The sequence below is a fragment of the Papio anubis genome, chromosome 4 (genome assembly GCF_008728515.1).
Source record: "Papio anubis isolate 15944 chromosome 4, Panubis1.0, whole genome shotgun sequence".
NCBI lineage: Eukaryota > Metazoa > Chordata > Mammalia > Primates > Cercopithecidae > Papio > Papio anubis.
In genome coordinates, this window is record NC_044979.1 from 117,158,561 (window position 1) to 117,176,976 (window position 18,416).

Consider the following 18,416-nt stretch of genomic DNA (forward strand, 5'->3'; position numbering starts at 1 on the left):
CGTGAACCCAGGAAGTGGAGCTTGCAGAGAGCCGAGATCGCGCCACTGCACTCCAGCCTGGGCGACAGAGTGAGACTCCGCTTCAAAAAAAAAAAAAAGAAAATATTGTGGGAAATAAATAAAAAATAAAAATGCAACCATAAAAAATAATTGAAATTTAAAACAATACATTGCAACAACTATTTTCACAGCCTTTACATTGAATTAGGTATTGTATGTAATCTAGAGATGATTTAGAGTATACAGGAGAATACTCATGGGTTATATGAAAATACAATGCCAGGGTTTGTTGTTATTGTTGTTGTTGTTGTTTTGAGACTGATTCTCGCTTTGTCACCAGACTGGAGTGCAGTGGCACTATCTCGGCTTACTGCAACCTCTGCCTCCCAGGTTCAAGCAATTCTGCTGCCTCAGTCTCCGAAGCAGCTGGGACTACAGGCACACACCACCACACCTGGCTAATTTTTGTATTTTTAGTAGAGACGCTTTCACCATGTTGGCCAGGATGACCGCAATCTCTTGACCTTGTGATCTGCCCACCTCCGCCTCCCAAAGTGCTGGAATTACAGGCATGAGCCACCAAACCTGGCCTTTCTTTCTTTGACTCTTGCTCTGTCACCCAGCCTGGACTGCAGTGGTGCGATCTCGGCTCACTGCAACCTCCGCCTCCCAGGTTCAAGTGATTCTCCTGCCTCCACCTCGAGTAGTTGGGTTTACAGGTGCGCAACCCCACGACTGGCTAATTCTTTTATTTTTAGTAGAGACAGGGTTTCACCGTGATGGCCAGGGGCTCGGTGGCTCACACCTGTAATCCTGGCACTTTGGGAGGCCGAGGTGGGTGGATCATTTGAGGTCAGGAGTTCGAGACAATGCCGTTTTATAAAACACACTTGAACATCCTCGGATTTGGGTAATCAAAAGGGGTTCTGGGATCAATTCCCCTTGAAAACCGAGGGGCCACCATACTCCAAAAAGCAAATGGCCCTCTCTCCCCATACTCCAAAAAGCAAATGGGCCCTCTAGCTCCCATGTCCCTTAATGGAGCCAACTGGTGTGACAGCCCAAAGACAGCAGTGCAGGGCAGGAGGGAGGGCAGAGGCATGATGCTGAAGCACAGGCCACCCCAGTGTTTTCCCCTCTGGACTCTTCTTTGACTTCTTGGCATTCTCTGACCTGAACCCTCCCATCCTCTTCCTGCAGGACAGGCAGCTGAGGCTCAGCTGCAATTTCCTGAGCCGTTCAGATCCCACAGCAGCAGCAGCAGCAGCACTCACTAGATCCCAGAGGTGTACACGGGCTGCATGGCTTGGTAGAGCTTCAGAAAGGGCCGGCACACTGAAAGAAAGACACAACTGTCTGTAGAGGCATGACTGGTACAGAACAAACAGGAATTTGGTAAACAGAAAGAAAGAAAGGGACGAGGAGACCAGGAGACTGCACCTGTGGCCTTTGAGGTTTGGGAAGGCAGTGCATGGAGCCACAGGGTTGCTGCAGGAAAAGGCCGAACCCAGTCTTAGAGGCCTGCAGAGTAACACAGTTTGACCTTTAACCAAAGGGTGTCAAAAGCTTCTGAATTGAAGCCAGGTTGCTTCCAAAGCAACTAGCAGCTTGGCAAGGTCACTCTGGCCGTGATGACCAGGGGGACCTGAAGGCACAGATGTACTTCAGAGACAAAAGAAACCTATGAACAAGCACCTGCATGGGACTGGCGAGGAGGGACAGGGTCTTGAATCCAAACCATGTGCTGTGTGTGCCTGCATGGGACTGGGAAGGAGAAGACAGGGCCCTGACCCTCAGCCATGTGCCATGTGCTCCTGCATGGGACTAGGGAGGAGGGATAGGGCCCTGCTGATCCTCGGCCATATGCTCTGTGCACCTTTGGGTAACCGGGGATGTGGGAACAGGGCCCTGATCCCCAGTCATGTGCTGTGTTTATCTAAGTGGGATAGGGAGGAGGGCTCAGGGTCCTCACTCTCAGCTACATACTGTGTGCTTTCCTGGGGTCATTTTAAAGGAGAAGGAGGAGATAGGTTCATGAGATGCACCAGGGTCACATTCATGCCTCTCTTACTGGGCTTCTTCCATGGCTTGTGACCTCAAGGCCAACTGCACAGCTGACCCACCAGGGCTGCAGCCCAGAACAATGCTTGTCTACCCGAGTCACTGTGAATATACACAAGGGTATTTCTGATCCCCTTGCTGGCCGCCTGTCCCTCCCCTGATTAAATAACTTGGCCCAACCACATAAACATGGCGCTCTAACCACAGAAGGGGGACACAGTCAATTGCCAGGGAGGCAGAGGAGCAGATCCGGGACCCTCTCAGAAAGAAAGCAGAGGTTTATCTAAATTGAGAGGCCCAGGAGCAGCCCCAAGTCTGGGCCAGCCAATCGCAGGTGCCACGTCATGGAGGACACTCACCTCCACCTGTGTCAAAGTTGGGGGTGCCGTGTAGGATGACAAAATGCAGGAACAGAGGGGAGGCATTCATTTTCACCGATCCAGACAGGAGCCCACTGAGGAACTGAACATACCTGCGAAAGGACAGCTGGGTTAGACTTCCCAGAAGTGTCCTCAGCCCCTGCTGAGAAGGGAACTCAAGGAGAAACACAACCCGGCTGGGTCTGGGGCTCTGGGAGAGAACCGGTCCACTGCTCCCAGCCAGGGGTTCTCAGCATGGTGCTGCGCCCACAGGTCTGATGGCTTCCCACCCGCGCAGCAGGCACCAGGGACACCGAGGCACAACCGGCCTCTCGGCTTGAGCATCCCACACCTGAAAGACCTCTGTGCCTGTCCACTGAACCAATTGCCGGGCAAAGCCAGGCTACAGACCATCACGACCCCCACTGGTGAGCAGCAGGAAGCAGAGGCCTGGCACACCGGTGAGCGTGTGCTCTGTCACTAGCATCTCATCCACGGCAGGGTCACGTGATCGAGGCCCAGAACCACTCACTGCACCTGCTGCCTTCTGCTCATACTCGGGATCCCTAAGAAAAGGCTGGAGTCCACACTCCCCTCCTAACCCACAGCCTTCCACGCCACATCTGATAAGAGGCTCTCCTTCCTGCTGTCCCTCTCTCTTCAGGGCCCAGCTCCAAAGGCGAAGGCCACGTGGGTCATCAGCCTTCCTGAGTTCTAGGCGTCAGCTTCATACTTCCAACACTGACCACACACAACTTCCATAAGCATTTGGTGGTCAAGAGGGAAGCTTCTACACTAGCAGCATCTGATCGCCGAGGTCCTCATGAGGCATAACGTGGCGGCAGTGACAGGAAGATGAGTCGGAGGCTTGCCAAGCTCTCTGACGCTTCCCTGGCCTGTCCTGCCTGCTGGTGCCCTGCCTGGCGCGGCCCCTGCCCTGAGGTCCCTCACCGTGGCCACTGCACCCACACAACCTCCACCGTAGCCTCAACACCTTGCATTGAATCTGTGTTTCCACATCTTTCTCCACCAAAGTACTGTAATCTTTGCAAGAAAGACCCAACCAACCAGAAACCCCACAATATTTCACAATCTATGCATCTCTATTGCCACAGCAGACTGAGGCAGGAAGTGGCAGGTGACTGTGTTGCCAGCACCTACAACCATCCTACCCTAAGCCAGAAACGGCCATCAGGGACCTTATCTGTGTTAAGAAAAAAAATCTCTCACTTACGCTGGCAATCCACACCCAGTCCCTTATTCAAGCAGTTAAATTTGTATACAAACAAACTAAACAAGAGAAGATTTCTGTTAAACATTACCAAAAAAAGGGAAACCCTATCTATAGTCCACCCACTAGGAAAATGTTAGAAAAGCGAGTTTGCTTCAGTTTAGTTACAATTCACAGTGAGAAACAGGGCATGTCAGTATTTCCATCTTCCTGGCAGCAAAATTCTCTTCTGCTCTCTCAGAACAGGGCAAAACCTCGTAAGAGTGGCAGAGGTCAGACAATCAGCCTGGAGACGTGGGGACCCTGTGAGGCCGATGACCAGACCACCAGGCGGCTCCCACACGCCTCCCCTGCAGGGTACTTTCTACCCTGGCAACAAGACTTCTCACCCTCAGTTGTACGTAGGCAGAGGAATGCATGAATCGTGTATTTTTAATCATGCACATTTTACGCATTGTGGATTTCATGGGTCCTTTGGCTCCCTGGTTTTGAGTAAAAGTGAGGGGCCTGAGTCACCTCCTCTGGGGCAGTTCTGCCCTCCCTCCAGCACGGGGCAGCCCTGGACACTGGGAAATCAGCTTCCTCAGCTCGTCCGGTTTGTCAGTGGCACACTGAGTCCCTCACCGCCTGGCCATGTGCTCGGGCGGTTCTGCAGTGACCACGCGGCCGAGACAACCCTGTTCCCTGTGGGTGTTCTCAGTGCCCCATGTGCACCTGGACCAGGCATCTAGGTGAAGTTGATGTTGGTTTTATGACTTCATGCAAACATAGAAGTCTCTGGAGCGCTGGGCCTGAGGGGCTCCTGGTCACAGCAGCATAAGGTGTCCAAGTAGCTGAGCCCAGAGTTAGCACCGAGGTCCTATGAGAGGCAGACAGTCGTCCTCTGGGAAACCACGGCCTCTCCCTGACACAGGTATTGTCCCATACTGTGGTCACAGAACTTCATTTCTGCTGATGTGGCCTGGCTGGAATTGTTGCCCCTGCCACCAGACGAAGCACGAGAAGTATTTCCTTCAGATGAGGAGGGCCAAGCTGATGGCAGAAGAACTCTGTTTTGCCACAAGCTCCCAAAGAAGGCCAAAGTCCAGGGCCACAAGCCCAGTGGTGGTCAGAGGGGAAGGGAAGAGGCTGCCACTGCCTAGGATCCAGGACTCCAGAGTTTTCTCCCCAAAACCAGCTCTCAACAGTCATCACTTCCCAGGTCCGTCTACAAAGGGCTGCTCAGGTGATGGCTTAACCAATTGAAAAGTAACCTCTTGGAATATAATTCTCATCTGACCTTTATAGAAATCAACTTTTTATGCATCATGTTTTCAGATAAATTAAAGACATAAAATGCTAAGGTAAATGCAGTTTTTTTTCTTCCTTCACATGCTTTCTTAATAAGTTAAGATTAAAAATATATATATATTGTTCAAAATCCCAAATAAAAGCAAGCCTTTAAAAAACATTTTTTTTTTAAATAGCAACGTCTTATAAAAATAACAAAGTTTACTGCAAATATAAGCTGTAGTAAATGCTGTGAGATTGCAGACAGATAGTCAGGCACAGGTAGTAGCACTGAGTTTGTGAGTGACTTCCTAGAGAACTACCATCAGTACCAAAGAAAAGAACATTCAGGTATGGATGAAAATAAGGCAGGCCAGGCGCGGTGGCTCACGCCTATAATCCCAGCACTTTGGGAGGCTGAGGTGGGCGGATCACCTGAGGTCAGAAGTTTGAGACCAGCCTGGCCAACATGCTGAAATCCTGTCTCTACAAAAAAAATTAATTAATTTAAAAATTAGATGGGCATGGTGGCACACGCCTATAATCCCAGCTACACAAGAGGCTGAGACATGATAATCACTTGAACCCAGGAGGTAGAGGTTGCAGTGGGCCTAGATTGCACCACTGCACTCCAGCCTGAGCGACAGAGCAAGACCCTGTCTCGAAGAAAAAAAAGAAAAGAAAAGAAGGGGAAACGAACATAATAGGACAGAATTGCACAATTAGTTTATCCAGCCGACTATGGAAAGGATCAACTTTAACTTCGTATACATGGGATTTATCTGTGGCATTAAAGGTAGATATAAATGAATCAATGGTAGGGTATCCGATGCCCTCTAAAGACCATCTCAACAGCCTTATCCAAAATAAAATGCTCCTACTTAGTCAACAGGGTTTTCAGAGCTGGAAAGATTAGAAACCAGATACTTTACAAAAACAGCTCCATTATTTTCCCATTGCTATATTTTCCTTCTTTTTAGGAAATAACTCCCTGGAGATGATGTTTTCCATGCTTCTTCTCAAACCAGCCAGTACATTTTAAAAACTAAAGGATTGCTTTTAACTTGTAAGCAAACGAACATAAAACAGCTTGAAATTTTCACTTGCCCCTTGCATTATTCACAGTCACTTCTAACAGCAAAAACTTCCATTTGGAATCTCCAGAAATCTCCCTAAACATTTGAGTTGCACTAGACGTAAGCTTAAATCTGTCTGAAAATGTGGGTGCATAAAAATCGGCATTCAAATGTTACTTTTCCGAGCAGCAGGAACCATCGTCACAGGACATCTTTCCCAACAGCTTACTCATTCTACATTCCCAGCACTCACAGAGTCAGCCACGCCTGCAGGGGCAGCACCCACCGGCCAGGAAAGGTGAGCTGGGCCACCTGTTGGTGTGAGCCAAGCCTGGGCTGTTACTTAACATTCTGCTGAGCATTCCCTTCCCTCTCGTGTAATGGGGAGAATAATGAGACCTACACATTGGAATTGCTGCAAAGATGACTCAGTTGCATGGGCATAAGGGTCAGAGTAGACCACAACATATCTGCCACAGCCTCTGCTCTCCCGAGGGATGCTTCCAAAGGGTAGGTGGTTTTGCCCACAGAGGTGGTGATTCAGAGGGGATGTCTGGGCCCAGGCAAAGTGTGCCGCTCCCTGAGGAATGGTCACCCTTTTTCCGCAGGCTGTGGGCAGCAAGGAGGATGTGCAGGGTGAAGCCACAGGGGCATTAAGTAAAATGGCCTTTGCAAAAATTTTAACAGTGAGAGAAGTATGACAGTGAAGGAGATCTAATGTAACCAACCCCCATCTTGCCTTTAACCTCCTAGCTGCCCTTGGCTATTCCTGGACTTGGACCAAACTAACTTTAGGAGAAAGTAAAGTTTATAGTTTAAATGATAATAGCCCAAAACTAAACCACCTTTGTAAAACTAATGCAAGACCACCACGTTGGGAGGATGAAAGCAGCTTGAATTCTGCCAAGGTATAGACTTAAAAGATTACTCTGGGGATCACAAGATTTGCAACTTCCTCAATTATTCCTAGAGATAACATCACCATTGTAGAACCTAAGTTTGGCCTTTTGAGGTGTCTATTCAGGCTTTTGCATTTCTGACAACTGACAGCTCTACCTGACCTGCCAACTGTTCTCTGGCCCCACCCCGAAGCGGACTCAGAGGCAAGAGGGCCATTTTCCCCTATGACTGCACCCCCAAGCACTCAGCAGCACCCATTCCCTAGCCATCCCCTTCTCCCCAAAATATCTTTGAAAAACCCAAGCCTCCAAATTTTCCGGGGGACTGATTTGGGTAGTAATAAAACTCTGTTCTCCTGTTCAGCCAGCTCTGCATGAATTAAACTTTTTCTACTGCAATTCCCCTGTCTTGGTAAATCAGCTCTATCTGGGCATTGAATAATGAACCCACTTGTCGGTTACAGAAGCCTCTCAGTGGCTACCTGAGGAGTTGCATCCTCTAGAGAATGTGGAAAACTACTCCCCTTGTATTTTTAAAGTATCCCTTCAGGCACCGGAGGTACTGTGTCCAAAATGACAGAAATATCAAAAACCAAATAGTGCCATTTTTACAGGGAGTTAAACAGGCATGAGCAGGACAGGAGAGGGCTCTTTCCGCACCCACTAGGAATGCTGGGTAACGGTTCGGCAATTACCACATTGCCTCTCTGAAAGTGATACACCGGCAGCCGGTGCCAGGAGGAGGCCATTTCCTGATGGTCCATGCCCATTGCACTGTTAACTGAACGCAGGCTCCAGGGAGACACAACTTCTCGGGCACATGCATTAACAGACAAAATGGCAGAGTATGACCTTCTCGGGGCACATCACCAGAAAAGGGAAGAAACCCTTAGATAGGCATGCGTACAACTTCCTAAACGCACTGCATGTGCTCACTTCCCAAGCAAAAGGAGGGCAGTATGCATGCGGGCAGCCCACCCTAAGGGAAGAATCATGGGAAAGGGGCACAAGACGTGGGAAGTGGGCCAGTCTATAAAGTCTAGGACCAAGGTTGAACACCGCACTTGACCTTCATGTGCCCGCTTGAGTCTCTTCTAAGCGTACTTTCCTTTCTTTCCTGTTCTAAAGCCTTTTAAAATAAACTTCCACTCCGGCTCTGAAATTTGCCTGTGTCTCTTTTTCTACCTTATGTCTCTCAGTCAAATTCTTTCTTCCGAGCAGGCAAGAACTGAGGTTGCTGCAGACCCTCACGGATTCACTGCTGGTAACTCTGATACCTTCCACCAGTAACACTATATAGCATTATTTCTAGGACATCCTGATTTCTGCATGCCAAGACATTTGTTTAGTCTGTCTTCCCTTTGCCTCAAAGAGACACCCAAATGTGCATAGACAACATGACTGATGGTCTTAGGTGAGTCCCACTTGGGGCCTCCCAGGGTCACCTTGACAGGCAACACTCAGGAGAGTTCAGCTCCCGAAAGAAACAACTGGCTTCCTGTCACTTTCCCTATTAACTCAGTGATAGGGCCAAGAAACGTGTGTTGCTATCTCAACTCTCTCAGAAAGAAAGGAAAGGTGGAAAAGAAAAGAGATGTCAGAAACATTAATAATTTTAATATTATTTCCATGATGCTGATGATACACCAAAACTATACCAGGATTTTTGGGGGATAGGAGGAGACAGGGTCTAGCTCTGTCATCCAGGCTGGCATGCAGTGGGGCAATTACAGCTCACTGTAACCTCCAACTCATGGGGTCAAGGGATCCTCCCATCTCAGCTTCCAGAGTAGCTGGGACTACAGGTGTGTGCCATCAAATCCAGCTAATTTTTTTTTTTTTTTTTTTTTTTGGGATAGAGATGAGGTCTTCCCGTGTTGCTAAGGTAGGTGTCAAACTCCTGGACTCAAGGGATTGTCCTGTCTCAGCCTCCCAAAGAATTGGGATTACAGGCTAGAGTCACTGTGCCGCACCCAGTATTTCTTTTTAACTACTTCTCAAAGAGGAAGGCTTCCAAGTTTAGGTAAGGAAGTTCAGGGGTGCCTCAATAACACAATGGTGGTAATGAGCACCAACAGGAGGCCACACCGGGTGTCAACAAGCTGCTTCTCATGGTTTGCTGAAGACAAGGAAGGTATAAAAACAGAAAACTTACATGGACACATGTAAGTTTTATGGGTCAGCCCCATGGGCCAACTGGTCCATGGCGTTTTAGTGTAACAAGCAAGGTAACAAAGATTCACCTCCCATCGGAGTTGCTATTGAGACTTCTGAGCTCCCCAGCCACAAATTCCACGCTAATTAATTATTCTCAAGAGTGATTATTACAAGTGTGACTTTAAAATGATTTCTTGAGCTCAGTCCTAAAACAGCCTGCAGAGCACCCATCCCACTCCCCAGGCCATTCAGAACAACAGAGAAGCCTCCCATCACAGAGCCTATTCCCATACAAGCTGTCATCACACGTTCTTCTGGTCTCAAACTTTCCTCCAGATCTATCTTATGCATTCATTCAGTTGTTTACACACTCGATTCCCATTTGGTGAGCATCTTTTCATGCAGGCTCTGGTCAAGATAAAAGGAAAAGAGGAAGGAATAAGGGGCATTTCCCTAATCTCAGGAGCAGAGGGATTAACCTTGGAATGTAAAATCAAACCCAGCAAACATTAAAAAATGCAAATGCTCTGGCTTCAAATGTGCAATGATGGGAAGGATGCATGAAAACCTTGGGCGTGGGAACATGAGAAGAGCAGGGCACTGTGGCTCACACCCACAATCCCAGCATTTTGGGAAGCCATGGCAGAAGGATGATTCAAACTCAGGGGTTCAAGACCAGCCTGGGCAACACAGCCTCCCACCACAACCTGGGAGACATTGTCTCCACAAAAATTTTAAAATTAGCTGGGTGTGGTGATGTGCGCCTATAGTCTCAGTTACTCGAGAGGCTGAGGTGGGAGAATTGCTTGAGCCCAGGAGATTGAGGCTGCAGTGAGCCAAGATTGCACCACTGCACTACTGCCTAGGTGACAGAGCAAGACCCTGTTTCAAAAAAAGAAAATGAGGAGATATTTTCCCCCTTTTCTCATATTCTTTTAATGTTATAAACAAGCTGCTGGTGCCGTAAGAAATAAGAACAAAAAAAAAGGAAAGATGACAGCTGTACTTCCTGTGTGCCAAGCATTCTGCACGGGTTACTCCCTATTTATACCTCATTTTCCATGCAGGAGGTCACATGAATGTCACGATTTTGGAAACTGTTCAACAGAGAAATAACACTTTATGGTTAAAAAAAAAAAAAAAACCCAAGTGACTGTTTAACTAAAATATTTTATAAAATGCTGATTTTTCTATACGCAACTTGCACTGCATGTGGGCCTGTTGCTGACCATGGTCCCACACCCTAGCCCATGCACCCAGTTTCAAGAGAAACAGAGCCAGGCCATTGGAAATATCAAGACCAAAGGAAAAGGTGCCTCTGGTGATGCTTGAAATCCCTTTCTGCCTGTCTACTCCCATGTCTGCTGACATAGCCCTCAGTTGCACTGGAGAAAACAGATACAAGGCATCAAAACTTGCATACACAAGGCCGGGTGTGCAACTACCTGTCTCCAAAGAGGAACACCATTTGGCAATAGCCTTGGCAATTCTCCTACAAATTCCCTGCTGTGGGCTTTGAAATATGCCGTGGAGCTACCTGGATGGCTCTAGGTGTCACCATCTGTGGAGGAAGTGCACCTGGATGGGGAGCCAGCTGTGGGTCCTTCTCACTGCCTCTCAGCCAGCCCTGCTCAGGTTCTTGACCTCAGCCTGCTGGGGCAGGCAGCAAAAGGAGAAAGTTCTGCACCCCATGGCTATTCCCCATCACTTACTGAGCACTTTCCAGGGGCCATGCCCAGAAGTAGAGAAGGGAGAGATGGGCAGCATGACAGAAAAACACTCCGTGGCCTCAGGGAACTGATCAGCTACAAGAATTGGCCAAACGCAACTGCTAATGTGTTTGTGTAAGTAAAGTTTTACTGGAATGTAGACACATTCCCTGATTTCCATATTGCCCAGGGCTGCTTTCATGTTAGAACAGTTGCGATAAAGATCCTACAGCCTGCAAAGCCTAAAATACCCACTCTCCAGTCTGTTGCAGAGAGAGTTCACTGACCCCTGGTCTAGCCAACAGAACCAAGTTCCAACATAACAATGGAAATCAAAACTCACTCCCTGCAAGGGAGGAAGATGCCAACTGGAGCAAGTCCTCCCTCTACCTGTCAGTGCAAGCCAGCAGCATAGGGGGCTCTCTCACCACAGACACACAGGACGGCCTGGTCCTTAACCTGTGGGAGGGACAAGCTCCCCCACCACCCGCTTCATAGTTTTCAGCATGACCCAGGAATCCCACTTAGGTGTTGGGACAGAGGAGATGCCTCTTCTGTTTTCGCATTTTTATATGTAAAATTTCATTCACCTCTTCACTCTGGCTTTGGGGATGTATACATACCGTTTCTGGGAAGGCTGCATTAAAGCTGAAACTTTGTCATCATAAAACTTCTTCATTGCAAACCTGTCAAGGGCCTGGTCAGCGCTGGAGGGAAGAGAGAGAGAGAGAGAGTCAACTCAGTGGAGCTCACACCACATGGGTGTGTGATGGGGGATGTGTCTCATGGCTGTTCAAAGCAACCAGCTCCCACAAGCGGCTTCACCCTTTGCTGCATCTGTGCATACCCAATCCACCTGTCTCTTCTTAGATTTCATTTCCCCTTCAGGAATATACTGTGCTCAAAGTGGGAGCCATAGTGCAGGGTCAGAATTCTCATCTGAAATAACAGCACCTTATCTAAAGGTAGGATACTTAAAAGTGCTGAATACCCAGCTTGCAGAAGAACCAACTGAGGCTTCTCAGTAGGCAGGTGGTAGGGCTGGTATCCAAAACTGTCCCTTGGCCACCCTACCTCCTAAATAAAGATCTTTTTAAGTGGGCTCTGCGAGAGAATACCAGGTAGACTCAAGTCTCAGGACCACGAGGATGCAGGGAGCAACCCAGAGCACAAGAGGGAATGGACTCCCCCATGAAGTCCCAAGAGGCACCCTCGGGACACAAGTGGGCCAGCCTGTGCCCCGCCAGTACGTCACTCCCAGGACTGGGCTTGAGAACAACACAGGGCACTGGGGCTGGAAAAGTGTCTGGGGCCTCGGGGCTGCAGCACTGTTTTTGAAGTGACTGCCATAGAAAGTAACCCTGCTTTCCAACAACATATTTGACCGTCAATGCTAGCTCCACAATGCTGACAGGTAGTATCCGACGGAAACTTCCAGAAACCTCACAGCAGGGCATTCGTGGGGTTTCCTGATCTGACTTCAGCACGAATCCTGGAATATGACTGTGGTATCTTAACAATTCAAACTCACTTGGGCCAAATGCTTCCTTAAAACCCTGATAGGCCAGGTGCAGTGGCTCACGCCTGTAATGCCAGCACTTTGGGAGGCCAAGGGGGGTGGATCACCTGAGGTCAGGAGTTCAAGACCAGCCGGGCCAACAGGGTGAAATCCAGTCTCTACTAAAAATATAAAAATTACCCGAGCGTGATGGTGGGTGCTTATAATCCCAGCTACTCCGGAGGCTGAGGCAGAAGAATCACTTCAACCCGGGAGGTGGAAATTGTAGTGAGCAGAGATTGCACCATTGCACTCCAGCCTGGGTGACAGAGTGAGACTCCAGCTCAAAACAACAATAACAACAACAACAACAAAACCTGATAAAGTGCCCCTTTACTTAGAAAAATGTGTCTATGCCCCTCTAGAAAAATGATGTACATAAGCACTGTGGACTTCATAAAAACACAGCTAGAGAGACAGGCAGGAGGAAAAAGAAACATACTCAAAAGTAAGTTGAGTGTGATATGACTTTCACAGAATGCTATAAAATGGACAACTTGCTATGTGCATTTGCTAGCAAGGGACTGTGCTGGTAGGGCAGTCGCAAACAGAAGGGCCCACTTTAGCACCGAGTCCATCACATACTGAGCAGGAGAGTGCAGCTCCACAGCCTCCCAGTGACTTTTAAGCATTCCTTTTTCTGGAATTCCTTGTTTTATTAAATGCTGAGAATACATTTTGACCAATGTTTATTTTCCATAGTAATATTATTGGTAGTAATAATATTAGTACTGGTTGTGTCGTTATAACTCTATTTTTATGGTGTTGATACAAGAATGTTCTTTTCTGGTGACTTGAAGTTTCTGTTTTCTTCTGTTTGCAGTTTTTGATAAAGACCTCAAATGTGTGCTTGTGCTATCTGGGATTACTCTACTTCTGGAATATAATCTAAGAGGGAACATTGTAGAGATGATCATAGATGTACGTATAAGAATGTGTTCATCATGGCATGCTTTGCAGTAGAAAACAACTGGAAGCAACCTAAATTTAAAAAAAAAAAAACACTTGGGAGGCCAAGGTAGGTGAATCACGAGGTCAGGAGTTCAAGACCAGCCTGGCCAAAATGGTGAAACCACATCTCTACTAAAAATACAAAAAATTAGCTGGGCATAGTGGCGGGCACCTATAATCACAGCTACTCGAGAGGCTGAGGCAGGAGATCACGTGAACCCGGGAGGTGGAGGTTACAGTGAGCCAAGATCACGCCACCGCACTCCAGCCCCAGCGACAGAGTGAGACTCCGTCTTAAACACACACACACACACACACACACACACACACAACCAGAAGCAACTTGGATAGGCAAAATCAGCAAATGCTTAAATACATAACATATCCATTGAATAAAGTGCTATGCTGACACTGAAATGATGTCGGGGAATGATGCGTATAAAATGATATTAATGTAGAAAAGCAAGTCACAAAAAGTATGTAGTATCAGCGCATTTAATTGAAAGGCACTTAATACTATTACTCCTACTAATCACAGCAGCATTAATGACAGCCAATAACCCGAGTACCGACGCTGTTCTAAGTGCTTTTTGTGCAATGATATGGTGAACTGTCACAACATTCTGGGAAGTAGGACTACCATCATTTTCCAGGTAAGGATGCGGAGGCTTAAATCAGGTAAATTGCCTGATGCATGCAGTTGAAATACATATTGACTATTAAGAGAAAACAGAGTTTGTAGCAAGAGTGTCAAAAGTGTGCTTTTAGTCCTTAGACATTTACCCTTCTCCAAAAATTCAGGACTATCTACAGTGCATGGAACTTTGGTTCAGGCAGTACGACTTTGCTGGGGATAGAAATGCTTAGGTGTGGCTGGGCACGGTGGCTCATGCCTGTAATCCCAGCACTTTGGCAGGCCGAGGTGAATGACCACCTGAGGTCAGGAGTTCAAGACCAGCCTGGCCAACATGGTGAAACCCCATCTCTACTAAAAATACAAAAAATTAGCTGCGCATGGTGGGACGCACCTATAATCCCAGCTACTCAGGAGGCTGAGGCAGGAGAATAGCTTGAACCTGGGAGGCGGAGGTTGCAGTGAGCCGAGATTGAGCCACCCTGGGCAATGGAGCAAGACTCTGTCTTAAAAAAAAAGAAAATGCTGAGGCGGTCTCTGTCCAGAACCAGCCAGGCTATGTTTGGTCACCTACCACATGTCTTTGGCATCACTGAGGGATGCATGTGCCCAGGAATCTCGATTTTCCTGGCACACACACACACCGATGATTATTCTCACCAAGAGGGTGGCTGATTTTCACTTGGGGGTTGGTTTCCTCCCTGGCAGGCACCAACTCCCCAACTGGTTTCCAGAGAAAATATTCAGAAAGTCAAATTTCACTCCTTGGTGCTAGAAAGGAAAAGGTTTATTGGCTGGTATGAATAAGCTTCTATTTCCTCAGAATGGAAAGCTCAGGCTTTACAAAGAGGCCATTGAGAAGACAGGGCAGATGCAAATGCAGACCCCACAAATAATGTTATTTTCTGCACTGCATTTCAGCGTGAGTGAAGATCTGCATTCTGGGAAGGGTCCAGGTTGTACACCACAGCTGCCCAGGGCCAGGAGGATGGGCATAGGACTGAGGTCCTTGTGGCCCTACCATGTTTGTGTCATGCCTGGCTAAGGGGACCCGAGTGGCACCTCCAAAATCTCCACGATTACAGTTCCATCTCATGGAAACCAGCTGAGATCTGGCTCCCCACTCCTGGGCTGTGAGATCATGAGCAAGCTGCCTGGCTCCTCTGAGCCTCGCTTCCCTCACCCATGCAATGGGAATGACAGTAACTGCTTCATGGGTTAGTTAGGAGAATTCAGGAAGAAAAGGAAAATATTCAGCATACTTCCCAGAGGCCCAGTGCCTGCAAAAGAGGTGGCTGTCACCATCATTATATACAAGGTATGAACTGATTTAGTGAGACCACTCTGTTCTTAATTTTCATAATGGTGACTTTTACCTCTGTTATTCTTTATTAGAGAATTCTCCATTAGAGAATAAGGGACAGTGGGGCCACTTATTTTTTTAACGCCTCCATGGAAGTACTTAGAATCAATCATACATAGCCACCCAACATGGAAAATGCCACTTTCACAAGTGTAAACGCTTAACTGGAAGCTGGGTTTCCAGGCACTGACCACCCCAGCACTGGGGGATGGGAAACACAGGTCAGCCGAGCCCTTGGTGCCCAGAACAGCTCCCACGCAGCCTTCAGTCCCATGCAGTCTCCGCTTTTAGCACCTCAAGACAGTGAGCTGACATCTTCATCCTACCTGGCTGAGACGTTGGTGAAATGCATGTAGGACGATATGACCACTCCTATGCGTCCTTTCCCACCCTGCAGGAGACAAAAACATGAGCTGATTTTCTCTGAAATCCCACAGCAGAGATGTAATTAGAACAGGAAAAGACTCACTAGTGGACAAAATAATAGAGAGCTTGCTTTGGAGGTTAGGCCAGCATCACCCGCAGCCTTCCGGTCTGGGAGAGTCAGTACCCAGGGCAACTGGAGTCTCTGCAACAGGGAACCTGCACGCTGGGTGCAAACAGTAAGAGCGGGTGCTAACTGGAGCAGCCGTAGAAGCCCAGGAGGGCAGATCAACACAGCATCTGCCTGTCATTTCACCCAATTAGGCTGGAAGAAACTGTGCCAGGAGCTGCAGCAATTAGCATGACTTAATTATCCAGGTCAGACAGAAGTGAACGCCTGCCTGCTCACGGGTTGATAATGATCAGGGCTGCACACACAGCTCAGTATGAGTGGAACATAGATTCCAGCTCACTGGCAGCACTGCCAGCACCTGAGCTCCAGGTATAGCCCCGCAGCCCACCCTCATTACACAGAGAGGAACCACTGTCCCAGGCAGACGTTCTGAAAAGGACTCACTCAAACCATAACCACAGACACCAACAGCCCAGCCCACAAACCAGCAACACCAGCAGAAGAAGCAGAAACTGGACAGGCCAATCCTTACCCAGAGCCACAGAGCGCCACCTTCGAGAACATACTCTTACAACCTACAACAGCCGATTGCAAACCACAGCCCAGGAGCTACTTCTGCCCATTACCTACTTTCCCACAACTTGTGAGCTGCGAGTCATTTTTACATTTTCAAACCATTGAGGAAAAATTTTGAAAAGATAAGATTCCATGCCATGTGAAATTGTGTTCAGATTTCAGTGTCCACACACACAAAGTTTGACTAGAACATGGCCACTCCCATCTGTTTACCTACATCCAGGGCTGCTTCCACCCTCGCTGCAGGGGGAGGTTTCAGTATTTGCAGCAAGACCATGGGGCCTGCAAAGCGTAAAATACAATCTGGCTCTTTTTAAAAATATTTGCCAATCCCTGATCTGGAATCACATAAAGCCAAAATGGCAGGGCCTCTAATATGTAGCTCCCTAACTTCTTGAGAAGAAACTACTGATCAAATTCAAGTCACAATTCTGATAAGCCCAGTCATACATGAATGTCACCCAGGAGCATCCTTCTCTCTGTCAGTGAAAGTCAAGAGCATGCCTTATAGATACTCAGTGCGGGCACTTGACACACTCTTTGCAGCTGAATCCTGGCACGTGCAGTCATTAACGGTATGGCTACTAGTATGCTTCTTGCATAAAACTATATTTGACAGCAATTCACCTACAAAGAAACAGCACCTCAGCCAAAACAGGCACACATGGTGGCGACATTCACCCCATTATCAATTGCTTTTGTGGCACTATTTATGGATATATAAAGCAAGTTTTTTTGTTTGTTTGTTTGTTTTTTTGGTTTTTTTTTTTTTTTTTTTTTGAGACAGAGTTTCACTCTTCTTGCCCAGGCTGGAGTGCAATGGCACGATCTCGGCTCACCGCAACCTTCGCCTCCCGAGTTCAAGCAATTCTCCTGCCTCAGCCTCCTGAGTAGCTGGAATTACAGGCATGCATCACCACGCCCAGTTAATTTTTTGTATTTTTAATAGAGACGGGGTGGCTCCACGTTGATTAGGCTGATCTCGAACTCCCGATGTCAGGTGATCCGCCCGCCTCGGCCTCCCAAAGTGCTGGGATTACAGGCATGAGCCACTGCGCCCAGCCTATAGAGCAAATATTAAAAGATCTGAAGGGACAGATAGAAATACCACAACCATAGGGGACTTTAGTACCCCATTTTCAACAATGGACAGATCACCTAGACAGAAAACCAATAAGAAAACAGGGTACTCAACCTGCACTTTAGACCAAATAGACCTTACAGACATATACAGAACATCACATCAGGATGCCCATTCTTCTCAAGTGCACACAGAAAGTTCTCCAGGATAGATGGCACGTTAGGCCACAGAACAAACCTTAAAGAATTTAAGAGAGACTGAAATCATATCCAGTATCTTTTTTTTTTTATTTTTATTTTTTGGGGGGATGGAGTCTCACTCTGTCATCCAGGCAGGAGTGCAGTGGCATGATCTCAGCTCACTGCAATCTCTACTGCCTGGGTTCAAGCGATTCTCGTGCCTCAGCCTCCCGAGTAGCAGGGAATACAGGTGCTGACACCACACCCAGCTAATTTTTTTGTATTTTTAGTACAGATGGGGTTTCGTCATGTTGGCCAGGCTGGTCTCGAACTCCTGATCTCAACTGATCTGCCCGCCTTGGCCTCCCAAAGTGCTGGGATTATAGGCATGAGCCACCACGCCTGGCCTCAAGTATCATTTCTGACCATAGTGGCATGAAACTAGAAATCAATAACAGGAGGAGTCTTGGAAAATTCACAAGTTTATGGAAATTAAACAACATACTCCTAAATAACTATTGGGTTAAAGAAAAAAAATCAAAAGAGAGATTTAGAAATATTTTGAGAAAAACAAAAACTGAAACATAACACACGAAAACTTATGGGGTGCAGCAAAAGCAGTTGTAAGAGGAAAGTTTATGGCAATAAATGCCTATGTTAAAAGAGGAAAAAAACTCTCAAATAAAAAAACCTAATGTTAGGCTGGGCGTGGTGGCTCACACCTGTAATTCCAGCATTTTGGAAGGCCAGGGTGGGTGGATCATGAGGTCAGGAGATCAAGACCATCCTGGCCAACATGGTGAAACCCCGTCTCTAA

General features: G+C 47.5%; 1 protein-coding gene across 17 annotated transcripts in view; it reads right to left on the reverse strand.

Moving 5' to 3' along the window:
• TNS3 (tensin 3) overlaps positions 1-18,416 on the reverse strand; it is a 309,033-nt gene that overhangs the window by 134,581 nt on the left and 156,036 nt on the right. For all 17 annotated transcript variants that reach the window (XM_031665397.1, XM_031665393.1, XM_031665405.1 and 14 more), the window contains 4 exons: positions 15,594-15,658; positions 11,385-11,468; positions 2,421-2,533; positions 1,275-1,335 (listed from right to left, as the gene is read on the reverse strand). In XM_031665397.1, coding sequence (XP_031521257.1) covers positions 1,275-1,335; positions 2,421-2,533; positions 11,385-11,468; positions 15,594-15,658 — 323 coding nt within the window. The remainder of the gene's footprint in view (positions 1-1,274; positions 1,336-2,420; positions 2,534-11,384; positions 11,469-15,593; positions 15,659-18,416) is intronic.